General features: G+C 36.9%; 1 protein-coding gene across 8 annotated transcripts in view; it reads left to right on the top strand.

The window, feature by feature from the left end:
* Positions 1 to 25,598, top strand: part of RBMS3 (RNA binding motif single stranded interacting protein 3) — a 1,181,733-nt gene that overhangs the window by 814,105 nt on the left and 342,030 nt on the right. For all 8 annotated transcript variants that reach the window (XM_054595674.1, XM_054595672.1, XM_054595670.1 and 5 more), the window contains one exon: positions 22,141 to 22,232. In XM_054595674.1, the coding sequence (XP_054451649.1) occupies positions 22,141 to 22,232 (92 nt within the window). The remainder of the gene's footprint in view (positions 1 to 22,140; positions 22,233 to 25,598) is intronic.

Here is a 25,598-nt window from a genome sequence, read left to right as displayed (position 1 = left end):
AGACTCTGCTTCCTGAAAGTGAAGGCCCAGCTCCCTGGCTTGCACTGGGACAGCTTTGGGGTGTGACTTAAACAGTCAAATGTGCCGGAGGGGTTAGGCTGAAGCTGCTCTTCATGAAATTTGCTCTGAAAAGATACCCCCTTGCTTGGTTTCTTCTCCTCTGTTTCTCTCACTCCAAGAACATGTTTTTCTAGAAGTGCTTCCTTAATAAGTGGCTTTCTTGTAAGTACTTATTTTAGGATATAGTTCTAGGGAAGCTGAGGACAGATGTAAAGCATCTCTTCCTGTAGCCTGCCTTTTAGAGATGTATTCCGGGTTAATAACTTTCTAAGCTGTTGAAATAACCTGAAAAGAATAAGTATAATGAAAATGAACATTCCCAACAACGAGAAATTACAGATGGATCCAGTAACTAAGATTCACAGGAATAGCAAAAGCAGGCTGCCAGGATGTTGCTTTTTAAGATACCCAAGGCACTGTGTCCATTTCTACCAGCCCTGTTCTCTCTATTCCCAAACAGTCCTATAAGTAAGATGCTGTAGGAAGGAAGATAGAAAGGGAGATATAGCATCAGGTATCCTGAGAGTGTATGATTCTCTATCCAGAACAGTCACGAACTGACTGTTAGACACTGGGATTGTCCCACTGTTGTATAACCACAGACCTGATTGGGATTTTAACTGTGTTTAAAAAATAATCATGAGCCAAGGGAAATCCACTAACTCTATAAAGGCAAAATCTGGGAATTTTTCTCATTATTTTGGGTAAGTAGGGAAAAAATATAACTTGCAAAAACCATTCTGTGACAAAAAATGAAAAGGAATAATATCCTGAACACAAGAGGAAGAGCAGACTTCTGAACATTATTTATAACAGGAACAAGAAAAAATTTAGAAGGCTATTTGTCATACTTAATCTGATTTAAGAAGACACTGCCTTTGGTAAACAGGAAAAGAGAGCCACGAAATAGAATCAGCTGAGATGAAGGGGCAAGAGGATGAAATGAAAAGGGGACAGGATGTGAGGCCAGGGCAACAAGCTGGGATGAAAAGGGAGCTCGGTGAGATCAAGGAGGAAGAATAACAATTTCAAAATTAAAATCACATTAGAGTCGACCCCTCCACATTCACATTTCCCGTAATAGCACACAGAAGGACAACAGAAAGAGATATTAAGTGAATGAAAGGAATACAGGACAAGTTAAGGTGATACAAACTGAGAATTATAAGTGTCTGGAAGGAAACGAGATTACTTAGAACAGAAATAAATATTAAAGACACAGTTGAAGAACTCTTCCAAAATCTGAGGGTTTAGAGAAAAGAGAGGGGAACTAGAAATTCAGATTATGGAAGTTTGCTGTAATCAAGGCAAAACTATTCAAAGGAGAATTAGACACATATCTTGATAATATTTTTGAGTGGCTAAAGCAACGTTTTTTGAATTTTATTTTTTGATTACAGTTTGAACTCAACTCCTTTGTATTAATTTCAGGTGTACAGTTAAGTAGACAGACATTCATATATTCCCTCTGATAATTCAAGCACCTACCTGGCACCATAGATAGTTATTACAATGTTGTTAACTGTCTTCCCTATGCTTTACCATATACCCTATACCTTTTTTTGTAACTACCAATTAGTACTTCTTAATCCCATCACCTTTTTTTTACCCGGTACCTCCACACACCCCTCCCATGTAGCCTTCATCAACTTGTTCTCCATATTTATGTCTGTTTCTATTTTGTTTGTTTATTTTGTTCTTTATATTACACATGTGATAGGTATCATATGGTATTTATGTTTCTCCATCTGGCTCATTTCACTTGGTATAATGCCCTCTAGGTCCATCTATGCGATCACAAGTAGTGAGATCTCATTTTTTATGGCTGAGTAATATTCCATTGTATATATGTATGACAACTTTTTTAGCCACTCCTCTCCTGATGGACACCTGGGTTGCTTCTATATCTTATCTATTGTAAACAATGCTGCAGTGAGCATGGGGGTGTATATAGTCTTTTGAATTAATGTTTTGGGTTTCTTCAGAATATCCTGATAATATTTTTAAATTACAAAGTAAAAGACTGACAACCATCCAGGAAAAAAAATACAGGTATTCTCTAATGGAATTAATATTAAACAGTCCCCATAGAATTACTTGCATCACAAAATTTCAGGGGATAAAGAAGCAAATTTATAGTAGTTGTCATGTAGTAGCTCTTACTATGTCTCTAAGTTAGCTACTGAATGAAACATTGTAAGTTTTTATAACATGAAATTATCTGCGTATGAATTAAAAATAGTTGATCATCACAATTACATGCAAAGACTTCACATTTTCCTATCTGCTGGGCTTTCCCCCTGAAGTTTCTGATTTAGTAGGTCTGGGGCAGTTCCCAAGAGTTTGCATTTTTAAGAAGTTTTCTATGTGATGCTGATGTAACTGGTCTAGGAACCACACATTGAGAACCACTGACTCATAGTAACTGGAATTTGGGAAGGAAAATAACAGAAATACTCCACTACATTGGAATGATTACATAGCTGTAGGCACAAAAATATTTCTGAAGATTCTTAATGCTGTAGAAAAATACCAATATTGTAGTAATACACAGATAAGTAAGCACATAGTTATTTAACAATATAAAGAGATACAGTGAAAAAGGGATAGATGTCATATAAACAGAATGTCAAGAATTTCAAAATTAGTTACTAGTGATTATCTCAAGGCCATGTCCTAATAGTTAATTTTTATTGTTTTCCTTACAACTTTCTGTATTTTCTAACCGAATATACCTTAATTTTATACTGGAGAAAATTAATTTTCCCCGAAGCCCTACTTCAAATGTTGTTAGCTTGATGAAGGTCCCGCTACTCCCCTGTACCATAAAGACAAATGCCATCCATGAATTCTGCCATCGCGCCATACAAGCATTCATCACGTTCTATGTCACTCATTAAAAATTGACTCTGCACAAGAAGATTTCAAAGGCCCTGAAAAGTCTCAATGTTATAAAAAGCTCATTTAATATTACTAATTCCAGTATTTTCCAAACTTGTTTGTCCACCAAAGAGTTCAGAACATCTGTTAGACTTCTAAAGAATAGGTCATCCACACAGTGACGTTAGGTGCTTTGACATTTATTAAATGAAGGAATGAAATCAGTGAATGACTCAGTGCACCATTGCCTAATATATGTTGAATACTTGCTAATTAATATTTTTCTAAGTGGTTAACCTAAACCAAGGGCTTAGTTTTAAATACCATTATCATTTTTATTTATATTAACAAGTTTCTCATTCCCTAAGTCCTCAACAAATTTTATTTATTTTCATTTTTTAAAAGATTATATTTAGTTTTAGAGATAGGGGAAGGGAGGGAGAAAGAGAAGGAAAGAAACATCAATGTGTGATTGCCTCTCACTCACCCTCTGCTGGGGACCTGGCCCGCAACCCAGGCATGTGCCCTGACTGGGAATCAAACTGGCGACCCTTTGGTTCGCAGGCCAGCGCTCAATCGACTGAGCAACACCAGCCAGGGCTCTACTCAACAAATTTTAAAAAGTGCCTGATGGGTGCCAGACACTCTGGGATGTGCAAAGGTATTATACTTTACATGGTCAGAACTCAGCTCAGTATTAATCACAATTTCTTCTTTTAATTTCACCCTCCAAAAACATTTTAATCAATTTTCATAGATGGCTCTGTATCTATATGATAATTATTTAAATTTATTCAAGAGTGAGAATTTCATTCAATAGAGGTGAAAAATGACAACAAGAGAATCCAAGCACCTGCTCACAGAAAGGTACAAATACTGGATAGAGTTTCCTGCTTTTTGAAAGTCGATGACACTGTATTTAAAAAAAAAAAATATTGTATGCCAAAAATTAGAGCCAATCTAGAATTTTATAAATAATTACATTATCTGGCTAAGAATCTTTTTTATACTGTTATGGCTACATTCCATCCCATTTCTACCTAGAATCGTTGGATTTCTTATGGTCCTCTATGGTTTGCAACTATATAAGCTACAGAAAAATATGCAAAGATCTTTGGAAGTAGTTAACTTAGCAATGAAAATAGTATGGAATGTACATGTGTATTAAAAGTAAGCTTCCCAGTAGGTATGCACATATCAACAAAGGTGAAAATTTGAAACAAAAAAAAATATGAAGGGATTAGCCAAAGAACATATCATATACATATAACCCATAAACTCAGACAATAGTGGTGATGGCCGGAGGGAAGAGGGCGCAGGGGCTGGGTGGAGGTGGGGAAAGAGGAACATCTGTAATACTGTCAACAATAAAGTACAAAGAAGTCTTTTCTTAAAAAAGCCTCTGGAATGAGGAAATTAATAAAATTTAAATGTGCTATTTTCATGTGACGATTACAAAATGCTTCCTTTCAACACTGTATATGTACCTGCACACACACATATGTGTGTGTATATAGACACATGTGTGTATATATAGACATAGATATAGGTATAGATACAGATAATTTAGCATGTGCCCCAAAATAGTTAGTTTGGGAATGTATAATAGAATTAAAAGATGTTGTGATTTTGAAAGAGAAGGAGAATGTAGGCTGACTGGAATTAAAGATGGCACTTTATTATATGAACTATGTTTTTTAAAATGGCTTTATAAGTACAAACACTTCCCTCATAATGAAATGATAAAACCCAAATATTTCAATATGGAATGCCATATTTTAAAAAAATCACAACACTTCAAAAGCATGACTCTCTTCCTTTAATAAACATAGAAAATGAAACATAGGCCTATTAGGTTTAAAGTGCAGTTCAAGATCATTCAGTAAATTAGAAGAGAATAGAGTGCAATTAATCATGGCTGTCTACTCTCTGTGTATAAATACTGGTCTTATGAACTTGAAATCAACACAAGCAACACTGTGACTTATTTGTGTGCCATACCTCTTGTAAATGATAAAGCAATTAAAAATATGGTTTTTAATCAAAAACATTTGAGGCCTTTAATGACAAAAATAAATAACATTGCCAGGTATTGATTCTAGTGATTTACATATAGGTTAATTCATTTAATCTTTACAATGACTTTATGAATTGTAAATAGAGACTATGATTATCTTAATTTTCCAGTGAGGAAATGGAGATACAGAGATTAATAACCAGTACTTGACACCAAACCTTATGGTATGAGTTGAAGTGCTTAACCGAGGTGTTCTGTGGGTTGTTTCTCAAAGCAGTGATGCATATTTGGGCAAGAAATTGAAATCCACATATACATATTCCTGTAAAATAGACTGACCCAGAGCATGGGAACAATAGTGTAGAATTAACTGATAACAATTAAAATGTTGTGTGAAGTCCCTTTCCTTCTTGAACATGATTCCGGTATCATGTAAATCTCAGTTTTCAAACCTGAAGGTGTTAGAATTTGAGAAATCCAGCTTTTTGACTAGTTTTGCTTATTTGCATCCGCCAGAAGTACTCCAGGTAAGCATTGGAAGAGTGGCTAGATGAGCAGTATGGCAAACTAATTCAGTGACATCCAAACTAAAGAATGCAACAGCCCCTAATCAGTGACAGTCAACTCTTTTCAGAAAGACATGATGCTTGCAAATGTCCTGATTATTAAAGAGAAGCTGATAATCTGATTCTTATCTGAAATGTCTCCAATTTGAAAATATGTTGCAAAGAATTTAAAAAATTTAAAAACCGTGGAACATCGAGATCACATCTCTGGACTGCATCCACTGCATGGACACAGGTCAATAAGGAAGAAGCCATCATGTTAATTGTGGAGTTACTTGTGCAAAGTGATGACTTGCTACCTCTGGGGGAGGTTCCGAAAGTTTACCCTCTCCACACAATGGAACTATTTCTTTTACCTTTTACCACCTACTGTACTGGGTGTAAGATTGCTTTTGGTACAGAATTCCAAATATATGGTTAGACAGCTTGAGGCTCTACCTTTAGTTGTTAATTGCATGCAAGGAGGTTCTACTGCTACTCTCTTTCTCCGCAGATGTTTTTAATGCACACATCCCAACTCAGCTTTATCCGCCTCTAACCCGTGCTCGTCTCCCATGAGCACTGACTGCTTTTGAGCATAACACCAAATCAATTTCTAGGGAAAATCATCACATGTTACAAATACTGTTTGTTTAGGGGAAGTCACTTTTGAGATACTAACAACTTACTTAAATGGTTTCATTTGTGTTTTGGGCTTAAGGATGTGACTTAAAGGACTTAAGGGTAGAGATATGTCTAGAAGAAAAACTTAGAAGCAGGGGGAGGGGGGGGGAAAGGAGAAACAAAGAAATCAATTCAAGGGATATATAAGGTGATTAATTTCACAGTTAGATCCAAGGGAGATAGTGCAGGACCAGGTCTCCTGTGATCCCGGCCTCCGTGGGGATAATCAGATACAGTTCTAAAAAAGCAGGTCATTGTAGAGGACTCCCTTTTTCCATTTATAGTGTCCTCTTTTCCCTTGCTAAGAGCCTTCCTGCAAAGGAACCTAAAGGTCTACAAGAATAAATGCTGCCATTTAATATATCTGGGCCAGGACTATTTCTATTACATTGAAAGATGGAGAAGAGGAAATATACATATCAATTGATAAAACATCCTCCTAAAAGTCTCAGAGATTTCTTGCTTTACCCTCACTATCAATTACCCAAAGTGACTAGTGACCATCCTGGGTCTGTCCTTTACCCCTTCAGAGGCCATATGTTAATTAATCTATGCAATCAATATTTCTTGACTCTCTGTCACATGCCAGGCACCCTTGCAGGTGGTAAGGACACCATATTGAGCTAACACCTATCTGAACCCTCAGCCAGGATATATCAATATGGAAACTCTTACATCTTTGAGTTTTATTACTAAATGAAGCGCTTCTAGCACAAGTATACAAGAACAGATGTTTTAATATCATATTTTCACTCATATATTCAACTGATATTTATTGAAGGCTTACATTGTACTAGTTGTCTAGACACTGAGGCCCAATAGATGAGCTTTTAAAATCCTTGTATATGTCATGTATAAGTATTATAATTGAAACTCGTTTTCTGGAAAATGTTACTGAATTTATAATTGCATTATAAAATACATACATCGCACAGAAGCCCTGCTGCACAATTACCGTTTATGCAACTCATTTATATTACAATGAGATAATTTTGATTCTCTGAGACTAGGTTATCTCATGTGCAAAATGGGAGTGATGATAGTTATATAGAGTTGTTATGAGATTTCAGTGAGATAAACTGTGAATAAAAGCTTAATAAAGTGCACTGCATAAAGTATGTAGCTTTTATTTTTATTATTATGTGAATTTTGATAGGTATAGACCTCAAACCACGAGGTTTCAAGCACCCTGCATAGACTCATGAGGAGAAGGGTTGGATACTATATACCAGCCCCAGCTGCTTTTTCAGGATAGAAGTCATCCTGGGCAATGTTCGGTCAGCTTCAGCAGGTCAGCTTCTGGAAAGATACTGCCATCGCTTTGGGTTTTGATTCAAGTCAACTCTATCGTGTCCAAGAAAAGAATGTTTTAAAAAGCAATCTCAAAATAGCTGATGTTACTGAAATTCTCATCCTAGAAGAGGAAGCTTTGGGCAACAGAACTTTAGCCGTGTTTTGTTTTCATCCTTTCCTACTTCGTAGGGAGAGAAAGCAAGCTCTCTCAGACAAGTCTATTTTTACTTCCATGTGTTTTTGAAGCCCAGAGGGAATTCCAAGCTTCCTGTTCAAATGCACAAAGAACTGACATAAATAAAGAAGAGAGAAATGTATTCTTCCCTCATGAGCTGTTTGGGGAGAGAAACTTAAATTATACTTCAAACACTTATTTACCCTGGATGTGGTATTTGTTAAATGGCTAAGGAACATTAGGGTATGGGGAAAAGAGAGCTTTCAAGAGCTTATAGAAAATGGGTTATTAATGTAATATTTCTGTGTCAGAAAGGGAAAAAATGGGCTTGTGCCACTGTTTGTGAATTTTTGTGTGTTTAATAACATTTCCAAGGTCAAGTTTGAAGAGCAGGACTTGAAAACAGTAATTTTGCTACCTTTGCAATTGTCCTGTTTTACTACAGAGTTCTGGCATTCTCTAAACTGCCCTTCTTTGTAAACATCGTTGATCATCGTATTTTTTTGGCCATCAGCTTACGTATTTTTTTTTCTTCTGCTGAGCAATATTGTCCCTCGGTACTTTTGTGAAGTCACAATAAACTAAGCAAGCAACCAGCAGGCCATTGACACAAAGTTATGTATTGATCTAAAAACAGTGCTGTGCTAACCTGCCTTAACTCCTGTGGCATGAAACTCCAGTTCCTCAAAAACAGCCAAGCATTAGCATCAAAACACCTGGCCTCCTTGTTTTCAGGGTACATTTGACATATTTAGAAGAGAGAATCCTGCATTGTTATGCTAATAATTACTGTCATTTTAGTTATGGTAACTTTTATATCAGCATCTATCAGGTCTTGCTAAATAGATTGCCTTGTTTTAGCCAAAAGTGTATAAACAGATCAGGCCAATGTCGTAATTTTAGGGTTGATGTTGCAAATTTGCAAGACTCTACGTTGCACCTTAAATTATATAGTAATTAGAGGGCATTTCAGAAGAAGAGGGGTGAGGAATTGTTTGTCAAAGAGAGTTGTGTGTCTTGTAATGCCTGAAGCTATACATGTGACTGGATAAAAGCAAAGGTGTTTAATCTGTTATGAATTTACCCACTTACTCACACACTTATTCTTTCAGTGGCTAATATGAACCAGGAAGGGTGGTGGGTCCTGGTGATTTGTCTAGTTATGAACAAAACCATCCTGTTCTCTGTAACTGTGGCACTTACAGTGTGTTAGGGTAAAATATAATAATCTTACAAATGAAGTAATCCCAGATTGTGCCCAATGACATGAAGGACTTTCACAGCAGGCAGTGATGGAAGCTAGTGGAGGAGAGGAAGAACCCAGCTTCTGTACAATCTGGGAGAAGAGTGCTCAGAGGGAATAGCAGGCACAAGGTCCTGAGGCATCATAGCCAAAGTATAATGAGGGAGCAGGAGATTTGCTGTAAAAATTGTTCAGAAGTTCTACATGACGCATGGTCTGTTCACATTATCTGTCCTGTATTATTTCTCCAACCCTGCCTTTTTGGTCTGCATTACGTTTGGTCTATGCTAAGGTCTTGAACTCACACATTTATTACCTATCCCTAAGTCTTTGCTCAAACTATTCATAGAATGCCATTTTATTCTACTCTCTACATGTAATCATTATGTTGAGTAAAAAACAAAAAGAAAACAAGGGAAAATACTGTGTGATTCCATTTGTATGAACTTCTAGAGCAGGCAAAATTCATCTGTAATGACAGATAACAAACCAGTGGCTGCTCAGGCCTAGAAGTTGTGAATAGGGAGGCTATAAAGGGACATGTAGGAGCTTTATGGGTGATGAAACAGTTTCATATCTTGATTGTTATGGTGTTTTTACAGATGAGTATTCTTGTCAAAACATATCAAACTGAATGCTGAAGTGGGCATTTATCATATATAAATTCTACTTCAATAAAGTTCATTAAAACATCATAAAAAAAAGAAAACGAACTCAGGGACATGGACAACAGTGTGGTGATTCCAGAAGGGAGGCAAGTAGGTGGAGGTGAAAGAGGACGTAAGGGGAATAAGGGTACATAGGAAAAAAATACAATAAAAATAAACTATTTTAAAAAAGAATACAAGGAAAAACAGCATGTTAAAAAGTTAAAATTCATCATCTTTATTATTTCTGCCCTACTCAGAAAAAAAAAAGCTTTCTTTCCAGCACCATGCTATGTGCTATAGGTTTTTGTACCCATGAAAAGCAGACCATGTACAGCCTTTAATGAGCATCATGATGTTAAATTGGCTGTGTCTCCATTGGGCCAGCCTGTTCCTTCCCTTATGAGAGAACCTACATCCTGTTTGGCTTTCTCTCCCCACATAGTACCCACCTCAAAAGTTATTAAAAGACCTCCTTGAGCATTTGTTAAATCAATAGCATTGTTTTCTTTTTTATGTCCTGCTGGTTCCCAAAGAGGACAAGCAGGAAACAAAACTGGTGTCTAAGAGTGGATGAATGAATGTCCTGTTCCTGGCCCTGCAGCATGCATCTTGGCTCCATGTGCAAAAAATTGGGAGCAGAACAGATTTTCGACTTACCTGGTTTACACCTGTACTTGCTTATTGACTTAATGAAGTGCTAGTGACAGTTTCTCTGTTCTCCAAAATGTAAATGCTGTACAGACCCTCTACATTATCCTTTTTTCATTGAACATTATTGAGGTGGCATTGGTTTCAAGTGTACGATTCTATAATACCTCATCTGTATATTGCATTTTGTGTTGAGTTACCAAATGTCCTGACAGCCCCTCTTCTGGGTACCTACATGGAAAATTTGAAAATATTTATTCATAAAGATATATATACCCCTATAATCATTGCAGCATTATTCATGGTAGCCAAACATGAAAACAACCAAAGTGTCCTTTGATAGGTGATTGGCTAAAGAAGACATGGTACATGTATACAATGGAACACTACTTGGCCATAAGAAAAGATGAAATACAACATGGGTGGATCTTGGGAATATCATGCTAAGTGAAATAAGTCAGGTGGAAAGAGTCAAGAACTATATGATTTTACTCAAACATGGGATATAAAATTAAAAACAACTAATGAACAAACAAGACAAGCAAACAAAACCTCAGACACAGACAACAGTACGGGGGTTACCAGAGTGAAATGGGAGGAGAGAGGTGATAAAGGGTAAAGAGGGTCAAGTATATGGTGACAGAAAGAGATTGGACTTTGGTACATTAACTTCCTTAATGGACTATTATTTCTCTGTAGAGTCCAGCTGTTGAACCAGTGTTGGTAAGCCACAATGAGGTGGGCATGACAGTGTAATAAGAGGGTGGCTATTATGTTCCATTAGTACATGGAGTGCAGAAAATTTGAATGGACATAATGATCTATAGCATAACTTCCAGCCTGGATTGTTCTGGGGAAAAGCTCTGTAAATCAGCCCTCCTGTGCTTATCGTGGAGAAGCCTTTCTCCCTGCCTTCTCTTCTACCCTGTCCCTATGCAATTGTTGGTGTTTTCAACTGGCTGATTACCTGGAATATTAGCTTTTCAAAATATGTCACAGAAGTTCACCAATGCCTTCCAACTCGTAACACTTTAAAATTGCGACTCCAAATTATTCCTGTAAAAATAGCTGATCTTTATGACCCCTGGGGGATTTCTTATTTTAATCTGAAAGCTTCGGAAATGGTTCAGTTTTGTAGAAATGATGGGGGAATGTATGCTCTTAGGAGTTTTTGTGTTCAAGGGCAAATCAACCTCTGTGCTTGCTAACTCTAATTTTCCAAGGGTTATGAGACTTTAATTTGATTCTTTATTCGGTGTGCATAAAATGTTCACTGGAATTTGCATAATACATTCATTGTGTGATCACTCTTCACATTGGTTACCTGCTTCCTCAGGTGGACATCACTTTTTTAAGAGGGTGTGTTAACGTAGGGCCAGTTTGAACTGTGTAACTAAGCAGAATTAGGCACATCTCTGAAGGACAAACAAAAAAAAAGAGAGAAAGGAAGGCATGCACTTATTCTGAAATGGGCTTTTATGTAAAAAATAGCCCCAATCCTATATTTTCAAATATCATTTTGCAAACAGAGGCAGTGGGAGGATTGCTGTCTTTTAAAATATAAAGCTTTCTTATAGAGAGGAGAGATTACACTTGTCTGCCTTGTTGTTAGAATGTGCCTAAGGCATGTGGGTTAAATCAAGGTGCCAGAATTCAGCATGGTCTAAGAAGGTGAGGGAGTTTGAGAGAGAGGATGTCTTAGGCACTACGCCAGGTGCTTTAAAGGCATTTAAATTTACTCAATGCTCAGAGCCAACACATAATTAAAGTAATAGTATTATTACCCTTAATTTTGGTTGAATGTTCTGTGCCATTGGATTCATTGCTATCAAATAAAGGTGCTAGGTATTAAACCCAGACTGTATAATGCCAACATCTTTGTCCTTCAACTACACCAAACAGTTTTCTATTAAATGTACTTCTCTAGTGTGAGCTGCCTTGGGAGATGGTGTATTCCCTAACATTAACACCGTCCTGGTGGAACCTGCATGAGTGTTTGGCAAAGAGACAGTAGGAAAATTTGAAGATCAGAATGAGATTGAATGAGATGGCATTTAAGATCCCCGTTTTCTCTGTAATTTTCCTAGAATAGTTGGTACAGTCTTGACTTGATGAGGAGTGGCTTATTGCGGACCAGGGTGTCTCCGTTTCTAATGTGCATTCATCATACGGATAGCTTATCTAAGTGTTGAGCCCGATTCTGTGGATCTAGGGTGGGCCACAGATTCTGCCTTTCTAATAGACTCCCAAGTAATGCCATCACAGCTGCTCCACAGACCACACATATAGTAGCAAAGCTGAAACCCTCTGGTCTCTGCTTGCAAGGCCATTTCCCCAGTGATCCAGGCCCTGATCCTAGTTAGGGCAATTGTACTTAAACATTCTGGTCACGGTTCCTTAAACTCAACCAGCATGTCCTACGATCATGAAATCCTATTCTCTTTAGGCAATTAGAATTCTTCAACCAAGCTTTGCTTACAATAAAGAAGACCTAAGCTGTAAGTCATGGATCACCAGCTATGAATAAGAAAAAAAGAGTTGGTCTATTAGCTAGCATACCAACTTACAAATTATAGTAAAATTTCCTTTGGGAAAACATGTCTTTGTTGAAAATTTTCACTCTTATAAATAAATGTAGAATCATGAATATAATAACATGACTATTCAAAATCTTGGTAACCTTTCTGAATCACAGATCTGTGATTTTTGTCTCATAAAGTCCTGATGTATTTTCAAAATTCCTTTGAGATGGATCCAACTTGAAAAGAAAAACAGGCTTCCACTCCCCATGTATTTCAGGAGGGTATTGTTTTAATTTGATTTCACTGGCTTCTGATATTTGGATTGCAGTACCTAAGGATCTATCTTGAAAACATCTTGGAAAGAAACAAAAAACTTAAGAAAATCACTCTTTTCAGTCTAGGAGGCTTTAAAACTATACTTTATTTCTTTCAAAAAGTTGGAATAAAATCAGTGTTGCAAGTTAGGAATCTTTAAGAAAGATTAGGGTACTTGAGATGCTGAAGATAATAAATTGACAGGATTATAGAGACCTATATTTATTGGCTAGGAAAGGTAACCCCATAGGTCATGAAGAGAAAGAACCAATTATAAAACTGTGTGCATAATCTGATACCATTTAGTTAAAAATAAATAACAAATTAAGTCAATAGTTTGTCTTTGGGTGGTGGCATCATGGCTCATTTCTCTTCATGTTGATTGAAATTTCTTCAATAAATTTGTATAATTTTTAAAATTAGAAGAAAAAATACTTATATTTATTTTTAGGGGGAAATGGACAATTGGGAACCATTCATAAAATCTTAACTACAAATTTTTTTCACTTTTTTGATAGCAAGAGCTATTTTTATCACTATATACATCCCTAAGTTCTTCTGATAAACGCAATCATAAGAGCTAAAGAATTAGCTCTAGTTGCTTTTCTCATAATAGAACATTAGAAGGAAACTTAGGACAGTCTGTAGGAAGGTAGACCAGAGAAATAAGGTCTAGGTAGAAAGGGACTTTTATTTCACAGAATGCTGTTTTGTTTGGCTTGATATTTCTTAGCCATGTTGCCAATTTGTGCACTTAAGTTCATTTTTTTAATTCTAATACCAAACTAGAATTGTGTTTGGTGTACAGGCTGGGATGAATAAAAGTAATTTGGGGTCTAAGACCATGGAAAAGCCATCGTTTCTTATAGTGCTCAGGACAGTACTTGTGGACATTTATTTCGAATAGTTGGAATAAGGCCAATGAACACATGGCTGAAGAGTATATCCAGTAAAATATGGGTGTACATTAGGAAAGGCATGACTTTACTTAAACAGAAGCTTCCTGAGGGTTTGAAAGTGAGTTTTGTCAAAGATTTGGAAAGGGGGTTATGGATGGAGCATTTTCCTAGGAAAATAATGGTGTTCAAAGGGACACAGGGCTTCATACAGAAATTTAGATGAAGTGACAAGTCTAGAGTGTGACAGAGGCTCACAGGTAGTGACTGCTTCTGAAATGTGTTGGCCTCTATGTAAGATTCACTTTCTCTTTTCTTTGGCACTGAGCTACGCTATTAATGCATCCCTCTGAGTGGTTGCCCGTTTGTGGTATAATGTCCTTCCTGTAAAGATGAATAGGTGGCCAGTTAGGGATGTCTCTGCTGCAGAAGGATGTGTAAGACTTCGAACATGCTTCTCAGGCCATTGGTTAGAGAGCCTTTGAATGTGAATGTGAATCACAGTGCCTGGGGGGTGGGAGTGGGGCACTTGTACTTCCCTTAATCCTCACACTTGGAGGCTATTCTCTCCACCTCTTCTGATGGAGGAATAGTCTACAGTTCTATCTGTCTCTCATACCAGAGCAAGAAGAGGAAGGGAAGGATGAGCCCTCAGTAACATAATCATAGTTCCTTTTGCGTACCCTACCATGCACTGGGATTATAGATACATGCAGTTGCAGCTTGCTTCCATGGTGATTACAAACTCAGTGGAATTGTATTACCAGTACCCTGGCTTGCTTCTGCAACCACACTGTGTTACGTACTTGTACCTCCTGCTCTTTTTGATGGCAGAGACACAGAGGACCAATGATTCATACAAGACAGAATTTTGAACACTGCCTGTTAGCAAAGGAAAGCTTTGCAAGATGATTCATGGAGGTTACTCTGCCCACTTGCAGCCAAGAAGACTGCTCCCTCAGTCTCTGCAGTATCTTAGTAAAATTATGGTTGGTCTAATCGAAGACCTTGGCAAATTAGGGAGTTTCTTTAATCTCAATAAAGCATAGTCATCTCTCCAAACCAAAAAAATAATGTTCCTGGTCCTAATTTTGACATTATTCAGTAGAAAGAAGCTGTTTCTCTCATTTAAAAATCAATTGAAGGGGGTGAGCAGGGAAGTGAGTTTGGGGATTTGAATTTGTGTTTGATTTAATAAGACTTTCTGTGCAACATAAATGGAATGAGAGTGTCCCATTTTCAAGTGGCATACTACTAAGCACTTTGCTCCCTAAATTTGTCTGTCTTTGTAATTGTTTTATTCTGCTGGGAAATGCCATTTAGGACCTAATTTATTTTTCCTGGTCTTTACTTTTGTCATTTGCACACAAAATGTACTGAGTTTGCCCCCATCTGGAAGAAATATTTGCCATTTTAGAATAGTAGCATTTTCTTTTTTTCCTTTTATGTGGTACTGATTCCTCTCTATACTTTTTATTTAACTTATTTCATTTCTACTGGGCACAGAAACTGATGAACAGAAAGAGAATAATGCATACGTACATAAATTTAGAATGTGGATAATGTTATCATCATGTCATTCATCGAAAGGGGATCTGACTCAGGTTTTCAACCCTAATGAGCAAAACCATGCATACTAAACTGAATGAAAATATGTCGTTTTGCATATACTCACCTAACTTAACCCTTACATGTGAGAGGACCCTCTGCTGTATTTAAATTTATCTATCTTAGCAGACCATACACTTGCTGACAGGAAGAGCCACATTGGAGTGTCTGTTTTTCTTGCACTGTCTAGCATGCTATCCTCTTTGCACATAATACATACTTAGTAAATAAAATAATAATAATAATGGGAACGTCTCATCATGGTTCAAAAGTGTTCCTCATGATAGGTAGATCCTATTCCAAAAACAGATGTCTCATTTTAGTGTTTCTGGCTCTAGAATATCAGAATGTCTAAGTAAGTAAGCTCAAACATTTGGGAAATATAATGTACACCGTTACCCATCTTACTTGCCTCTCTGTTCAGTGTCTAATGGCCGTAGCCTTTTGCGTAGGAAGTACATATGTTCTCCTTTTCTGTGTAAGCATCTTATTTGATAAAGATGTTTCAAAGCACAGGTGATTTCAGATTTTAATGGTTTAGGTTTTTTTGTTCCCTCAAAATAAGCATTCTTGTCTCTCTGGCTTTTACATTCCAGCAGGATTTGTCTTTACTTTTATTTTTCACACATCTAAAGTAAGCCATCTTGCTATTGGTTCCTCTGTCATACCCTTGCTTCAGTATGATTATTCACATGAAATGGATGCAAAAAAAAAAAGATACTAAAGAAATAACTGGGTTTTCTTCTTAGTTTGGTGTGATAAATATAAAAGAAGCGAAGAATTTTTCAGTGCTACCTTTGGTCACATAATGCAGAGAATTAGGAAATCCAATAATAAGAGAATACCTTCAGCAATAACTCAACAGTTAAGGGATGATGCGAGAGTAACCTGGCATTCATAGATTGACATGGAAGCAGCCTAGACTCCCTCTCTTCCAGGAAGCGTGCAAACCACTCCTCCCTTCCTGTCCATTAATCTCCTTGCACCTCAGTTTTCCTGCTCTGAGCCCGAACAACAGCCACAGAACATTGTACAGCCTAAATAGAAAGAGGAGGGATTTATGGAAGGGCAATTCTTAAACATCCCCAACTGTTAAATTTGAGTAGAATTTCAGTTGAACGTATAATTCCTAGACCAAGTGTTCATTTATTCTGTTTAAAAATCGCATTTGACTCACAGCTGGATCGTCTTTGAAAGAAGTTGGGTGCTACATCAAGCCATCTGTGTTTCAAGTCGGCTTTTATGACAGTCATTCTGAAGAGGAAGAGCAATGCAAATGTTGTGAAATTTAATGTGCAGTTAGTTACACTTGGAGAGCAAGTCTCCTTCAGCCGCTGCAGTGCCACTAACAGTCTGAAGCTGGAGTTCTGTTTTGTTTTGTTTTGTTTTTTTTTCATTTTCCCCCCACAGAGAGAACAATCCCAATACTAGTTAATAAGTAAGCAGTGTAAATAGAGAATGTGAAGAGCCGGTAGTAACGCTGAAGTAGAAAATAGACTGGTAAAGATGGAAAAGAAAGTTTAACAAAACTCAAATGGATTATCACACAGCAGTCCATTTGAATGGCAAAGGTCACAGAGAAGAAGCTGCCTACAAATGCGCTAAAGAAAACAAAATCAGAACACTTGGACAATACCATTGTTTATAAAACTCTGTTACCTTTCTAAATATATATTTATATATATAAAATGTCTATAAAGTCATCAGGCTTGTAGTGCAAAAAAATAAAATAAAATAAAATAAATAAAAGCAAATATTTAAATTAACACCCAGAGTTTGAAGTATTTCGGGGGAGCATTGATTCTACCTGCCAATGGATTGAGTGCATTTGGCGAATGAACTAATTAGCGTGGAGTGGTTCTTTCTGACTGCTCTGCTTCACGCTAATTGCAGGGCTGCTGGCCTTCTCCCCCTGCCTACCCTTTCCCTCCAAGGAAGGAAAACAAGAACGGGGTGTGTGGAGAAAACAGTGACATTCAGTTCTAATTCATTTGAACCCGCTGCCAAGCTTAATTATGTAATTGAGGAGTGAGACCAGTGGGCTTCCAGCCACTTGGGCTGGGGTTTCCGATGGTTACCAGTCACGGGTGTTTTATCGAGGATTTTTGCAGTCACCATAAAGCATTATTAGCTGGAGCTGAACTAATCTCCCCATTCTGCCCCTCACCAGATGTAGCTACAGAGGTTCCTGTTCCCAGACTTGATTATTTGTCATTAAGGAAAGCAAATTGAAACCAAATTGAAGTTGTTTTTTTTCCTTAGTAAATGTATCGTTATTCTTCAGGGGCAACGTTGTATTTCATTTTGTTTTCTTCTCATTGTGATGTGGCGGATGCTGTCACATAAAACTCAGGAATGCAGTGGCTATTTCTAGAATCCAAGTGTTTTTCAGGATTTCTTGGGGCATTTTTACCTCCGAACTTTGATTTTAATTAGTGAAACGTGTATGAGAAACACAGAAGTTAGTGAAATATTTCAGTTCTGGTGGCTTAGCCTTTTGTTTTTGCGGTAAAATTTATTTTTAATGGTAAACAACAAGAATAAGAAACTCTGTGTTGTTGGTGCTAAATCCTTCTTATAATGTTCATTCTTCCAGTTCCCAAATTTACTTTGCCAGTTATATATATTTCTTTTCTTCTTTATTTCTCTTCCTTTCTTTCTTTCTTTCTTTCTTTCTTTCTTTCTTTCTTTCTTTCTTTCTTTCTTTCTTTCTTTCTTTCTCATTTAAATTGAATTTATTGGGGTGACATGGGTTAATAAAATTATATAGGTTTTAGGTGTACATTCTGTATCATCTGTGTATTGTGTTGTGTGTTCACCATCCAAAACCAAGTCTCCTTCTGTCACCATTTGTCCCTTCTTCATCCTCTTCTGCCAGTCCCCACTGTCCTTTCCCTCTGGTAATCACCATGCTGATATATCTGCGTCTGAGGTTTTTTTTTCTTTTCTTAATCCCCCCACCTTTTATCTTTTTCACCTAGCTCCCCTCCACCCCTTCTAGTGGCTGATTCTTTATAATTTTGTTTCACCTGGTCTTAGCTCCCTTGTTGGTGTGGAGCCTTCAGTAGAAAAGATGTTTTGTAGGTAGGGGACATTGTCCTTGGCAGCACGATGGTCCCTTAGCAATACACTCTTCTCCAAGTCCTCCCATCCCCTCCTTGATTCAGAGAAAGCTGAGGCTGTCCCATGCCTCACAGAGACTCCTTTTGTTTGGATTGGAGTTCAGCCCTGGACGTCAGCATTGTGATTTTGTAATATCCTGTATACATTTGCTGTGTGGAAGGATAGGGAGGAATCCAGAGAAAAGAAGCTGCACCGGCCTAGGGGCCGAGAGCCATGAAAAGCAGGGTTTGCTTTTCTGGGCGGCAGCAGGGCTGAACCAGAACCGTGACTCCTTGGCGTTTATAGTGTTCTTTATAGTCAAAATGTATTAACGGGCATTTTTCTCAGCTCATTTCCATGGTAGTCCCATGCAGGACTTAAGCATCTTTTAAACATGCTTTCAATTAATTTCAACAAATATTTATCAAGCGCAGGCTGTGTGTTATGTACCGTCCCAGTAACTGGGAATATACAAAGAAATAACACCTGGTTACCAAGAGCCTATTTTTTTCTTCCACTTAAAATGAGCAGAGGAGGGTATCCCTCTTTTAGCAAAGCACAATGTTTCATAGAAGTTCCAGATCCCTTCACTGCCTCACTTTCTCAGGAACATTATTTTAATATTATTATATAAATTATCCCCTTGCCCTCCTGGAGATAGCTTTGATCTCTTGCTTTCTGCTTGATCTTTTTTAATAGATATTCAAAATTACCCTTAATAGGTGCAACAGATAAATATTTGTTGAATAACTTAAATAAGTTCTCTACCTCGACTCCACATGGAAATCAGCTAAGAATAGACACACACATACATACACACAAATGTATATGTGCGTGTAAACACTTGGGCCACAGTCCCAAAATATTGATTTAATTTTCTTGGGGGTGATTCCTGAACATTGGTATTTTTTTAGTTCCCAATATGATTCTATTGTGCAGCTAAGGTTGAAAAGCTTAGTATCTTCTCTCTTTAAACAAACACAAACAACTCATTAGACCTCATATTTCCCACAAGCTAAAGCTGTTTATTAATTCTCCATCTAGCCAAAGCTAATGGCAAGAAGGCTGGTAAGCATCGCTCTCCCTCACTCTCCAGCTACTCAGGCAGGCTTCGATCCCCACGACTTGCCCAAAGCACATCACAAGGACAGCCATGTTCCTAAATACACAGGGTATCTTCAAGCTCTCCATGTTCCCGGACTCTACGTTACTTTGCTGATTCCATTCTTGCTGCCCACTTTCTCCACAACCATTCAGTCTTTATAGCAGAAGCCGTGTTGCAGTCACGCTTTTAAAAAATGCTGATCTTTTTATACCACTGCTCCTTAGAACTTTCAATGATAAACAATCAATAGCTAGATTCTACATTATATGCTCTCATTTTCTATCAAAGGAGACAGGCCATTTTGTCATTATAGATTCATTTATACAGTTATTTGTTTTATGTCAATGAGATGTAAAGGATGGGAACGAGAGCTGTTTTATTCACTGTTATGTTCCCTGTGTCTGGCACAATGCCTGACATGGAATTTCATTATTGAATGAAAGAATACTTATGGGAGTGGATGAGGAGGATGGGCCAAAGCCTGAGGTGGAAGGAGGTGCCTGACTTCGGCAGTTCTACTGAGAACTCAGCCCCGCCATTCGCAAATGTACTGAATGAACAAGCTGGACTGAATTCTTTCATGGAATTGTTTCATCGGATGCCCTAACTTCAAAATCCAAGGGAGTTACAAGAATTGTGTCCTTTCTGTGGTGGGCTTTAGCGGCCACTGGAAATGCTTTGCAAAATGAGGTCATAAAGCAATTCATTGTATAGCGTATTTCAGAAGGGCATATGCAGACTTGGCTTCAAATTCTGGACCTGCCAGTTAGGCAGCTTATGATGTGTGCCACCTCTTCCGAGCCTCAGTTTCTTCATGTACACACATGAAGGGACGTGAGGACAATAGCACATAGAGCGATTAGAATTTCACCAGATGTCCACAGTAGCTAACACATAGGAGAAAACATTTGTATTTTTTATTATCCACTCCCCCAACTCCAATGCTTAACTTGTTCTTTCTCTCCTTTCTTTCTGCCTTTTCTTTTCTTTTTTTTCCTATCTTACTTAACGTAGTGGGTGGTAACACTCATATTACTCACATAGTTTGAATTTTGCGGGAAGAGAAGAATTAGAAGTGCTTGCAGAACAGGCTTTCTTTTGGATTAGAAATACAAACTTCACAGCTCCTCTGCCCAGCTCTTCAAGAGCATTTCACGGCGTACTGCTGGGCAACAAGTTCATTTTAGGATAACATGCTGGGAGGAAAAAAGAAGAAGGGATTCGAGGGGAGAAAATTAAAAAGTTAATTAAAAGAAACAACTTGGTAATTGAATTCTCTTGCACATTTCTTTGGTTTTTTTGGAGAGGGGAGTCACAGTGCATGGTTAGTAGGCTTGCCTTTGTAGTTTGCCTCAAAACTTCTAAATGAGACAAGTATATGAATACAGGGCCTATCCCTGCCTCCTAGATGAGAAGAGGCGTAGGTTACATATGGTGGGCTTTTTAAATGTGCCAAACAAAGCTGCCCTCATACTCGTTCTTGAGCATTTTTATTTTTAAACATTCTTGGCAGCCTACATTACTGTTAGACTAAGTCCTGGACTCGTATCAGCTCTTTTATGGGCATGCAAAATCCCTTTTTCATTTATTCTCTTTTACTGGTTATTGCTTTGGCTTCACTCTGCATACACACACACGCACGCGCGCGTACACACACAGAGGCATGCACACAATCAGTGAACAATATAGGCAACTCTTATGCCCTTTTTAGATTGTACTTTAGATTAACAAGTGGCATGAGTGTTTTAAAAGTCTTCACATATTTTAAATTCTGTTCCTTGTTTTTAAAAGATCAAATATTTGTATCATTACTTTTTATCATAGATCACTTTAGAGTCAAAATAATTTATTTAAGATGTGATTGAGAGAGATAAGATCCTGTAATGAATTAGGCTTTGTAATGGACTAGAGCTAGGTTCAAATCCTAAGTCTCATTAACAACCTTTATTAATTCACCTAGTCAACATGTATTGACTAAATGCCTACTGTGTGCTGGGTACTGTTGAGGTTGCTGGTGATGATACCTCTAGGCAAATTCTATCATGGCTTTTTTTAGCATCAACTATTGTGAGGTTTTGAAATTAACTTCAGAGAGAAACCTTTAAAAATTTGTTTTTTAGTATTTTGTGTTCCTCATTCTTGCAGCAAATCCATTGTGGAAAGTAGAACAGGTTGCTGATTGGACATCCACTTTCCAAAGCTATCCCGAGAGCATAAGACTTACTATTTTATTTTTAATGACATTGTAATTTTTCAGACATGGTAAGGACCAGAGATTGAGAGCATTTATGCCCAGCCAAGGTCATGAATGCAAGTGCGATCTCAAACACACATACCATGGGCATGGTAGGGATGCAGCTATCTGTGAGCGCTAACAAGGGGTTTGTGTTTTCACAGGCTATGGTTTTGTGGATTTTGACAGCCCCGCAGCTGCACAGAAAGCAGTAGCATCTCTCAAGGCAAATGGCGTGCAGGCACAGATGGCCAAGGTAAGATTGGTGTTGTAGATTGTTTTGTGATCATCTATTTCTCCATTGCAATGTGCTGTGTCCCAATTGCAGTTTGCAACAATGTGGGTTCTATTTATGTGTTAGGCAAAGCAAGAAACTCCACAGTAAGTTTGGCTTAGAAGAATCTGGTTGGTTTATGTGTTTATGTATATGAGTATATATTAATGTGCCCTTTTGTTGTGGTAGGCTCACGAGTGACTTAAGGGCACTTGTGAAGTGCTCTGTTTTGCCTGAAAAAGTTGTGTGTGTGTGTGTGTGTGTGTGTGTGTGTGTGTGTCTAGGATTTTTAGCAGGAAATAGTGTTGGAGTAGTCCAGTTCTCACCAAGTTGTCTTTGATAAACAGTGCTAAAGAATTGCTAACTCTCATGTTGGGGAGAGCTGACTACTGAATGATGAAGCTTTCTTATCTGTACAGGGCAATGAGGTTAACCAAAGTGTTTGTTGTCTGTTTTGCTAGAATTTCACTTTGGCCGTTATAAATCAAGTTTACCTAGATAATAATTTTCCAGATATTGATAATTTTCAATAGACCTTTATTTGTATATATAAAAGTAGTCTGGAACTTCTACTGAAATTATAATGCACTTTTATATTCAAGAAAAAATAAAATATTTATAATAGTTTCATATCCTGATTGCAGTGGTAGTAACAAGAATCTACAGGTGTGATAAAATGACAAACTATGCAAACATATTGTACCAATATTACTTTCTTAGTTTTGATATTGTACTATAATTACATAATATGTAATCTCGGGGGAAACTGGACAAAAGGTAGATGGGATCTCTCCATATTTTCTTTGCAAATTTCTGTGAATCTGTAACTATTTCCAAATAAAAAGTTTTTAAAAAAATTATAACAAGGATATTTGTTACATATTTGCTTTAAATAATGCTCATTTTGTATTTGTTTCACATGCAACTTAAGTTTTTAAATGTTTTTCTGATGACTATTTCTATTTGATTGTGTTTATCTCTAATTTTCAAAAGTTAGGTAGAAGAGCCAGCCGATCTTGAAATGCATTTCAGTCATAGTCATGTGTATACTTACCCTTAATTATTGCCATAACAGCTTGTTCCCAATGGTATAATGACAAAGTCATCAAATTGTCTGTCATTGGAATTTTTTATGATTGTCAGCATTCATTGATGCCATATTCCATTTTCAAGCTTAGATTACTAAAGGTGGGATATTTGGTTTTCTTCATCTTCATTTGTCTTCTAGCAAGCTGATAGCACCAATATCTGTTAACCTTTTGTTTTGGGTCACTTCCCACATAGATTACTTTGATAGACTCATTGCCCTTTATGACTCACTAATTGTTTTTCAAGATAGCATAAATTAGAGTTTGAATTATATCAGCTGTGTAATGTATTTCTCATCAGGATTATTCCTGGAAGCTTTGAATTTGGTCATGACCAAAGATTGATTAAGTTAATATTTGTAATTAATAAGGAAATTATGTACGTGTCTTGAGTTAAAGCTTACTTGGCAAAGAATTAAGTTATGTGGCAACTTAAGTAATAACTTATATCTTGGAAACAAGTGATAAACTATAGTTGTTAGGAATATGCAAAGTATAAAAGTTGAATCTGGACTTAAAGGCAACACCTATTGACAGCAAAATGATTATACGAATGTTTATAAAATTTTTATTAGAATATCTTTGATGTATTTCATTGATAAACTATCAAATTTTAGAAATTACTAATTAGTGACAGTTTAGAAGTAATGAATATAGTATGCATAATCTCCACTCTCAAATGTCCTGAAAATATGAATGTGTGTCTGTGTGTGTGTGTGTGTATTTCTTATTGGATAAAAACCACTATCATCTTGCACAACAAGAAAAGCAAGTTGCCAATAATTTTATAACCATCAAGGAGTCATGGAATATTTTCCCTCTGTTCTCAGCATTCTTCTACATAAGGACTCTCTCTGTCTCTCACTTCTCTTACATACAGGCACACACATCCCAGTCACTGACATCTCACCTATATTGGATGTTATCAAAGGGAGAGTGTTTTAAGGAGCTTCTAAGAAAATGATTTTGATAGCTAGCAATTTAATTTTTATCTCATGCCCAATATACACAGTAAGAAATTCCAAATAGAATGTTTAAAGGCACTTACTTTTTATTTAATATTATTTTATTTTACTTCGAGACTTGCTAAAAGATTTCTACCTTACCAGTTATGCTGTCTGCAGTATAAATTCTTATTCCCCTTTTTCTCACAAACTTTGTGTCTAATGCCCAGAGCTTTAGATCCACATCTGCTTACTAGAAAACTTTCAGCAGTAAATGACTTTGTAATTTAACTACCCAGAGGCAAATAAATAGCCTCCCTTTGACAATGAAATGGAACAAGCTTGACCATCTGTATTAGCAGATTTCTCACTGAGCTATTGGATTTCCCGGCATTTTTTTCCTTTGTCCTGGTGATAACTATTATTTATTATCATATAAATCTGCAGTCTGCAGGGTATGTGAAACTTGCACTATGTATATATATTTATATATATTTTGCCATTTAAGCTTCTAGTGAATTGCCTCCTGCATCCTTATTCTTATTAATATCCTGTGATGCAGGTTGTGATGCCACATTTTAACACCTTCAGGATTTTAAAGCAAAAAATGCTGAAATAATCTAGGTTCCCAGAAGAAAATAAAGTAGCAACCTGGAGTGAACACGAAACCTTCCAACTGAATCTCTTCACTTAGTTAACACTCCACTGTGTGTATATGATAAATTCAACCAATTTGTTAACAAAGAGTAATTAAACAAGATATCATTCAGTAAGTGGTAATTGATTAATAATATATAACCATTGCCCTGGCCAGGACACTCAGTGGATTAGGGTGCCATCCCAACGTGTCAAAGTTGCAGTTTTGATCCCTGTCAAGGAACATACAAGAATCAACCTGACCTTGGCTAGTTATTTAAATATCTCTGAAAATCTCTAATAATAATACCTACATTATGGGACTACAGTAAAAAATTAATTTTAAAAAATATACAAAAAATTTAGCATAATCCTTCAATTATACCAAAATTCAATAAATGTTAGTTATTCAATAAATTTTGTTGTGCATAATATTCACATTTGTTACTGAACATTCTGTAACATGCGCTTTATGTGTAATGTTATTACAAATAGTTTCTTGAGAAATATAAGTAGTATCCATCAATAAACATTTTTATTACCTGCTAAGTGCCAGGAACTTTGCTTGTTATTTGAGAATCAATATGGAACAAAATTTCTTTCTTATTCCAAATTTTTAATATTTAGTCCATCTCTGGATTACTACAGCTCTGGATTAAGAATAATGGCTGTTACTATTC

The sequence above is a fragment of the Pteronotus mesoamericanus genome, unplaced genomic scaffold, assembly GCF_021234165.1.
Source record: "Pteronotus mesoamericanus isolate MK-2021 breed Mesoamerican mustached bat unplaced genomic scaffold, CSHL_Meso_final scaffold_54, whole genome shotgun sequence".
Lineage (NCBI taxonomy): Eukaryota > Metazoa > Chordata > Mammalia > Chiroptera > Mormoopidae > Pteronotus > Pteronotus mesoamericanus.
Note: the sequence above shows the minus strand (reverse complement) of the source record. Positions and strands in the feature narration are given on the sequence as shown.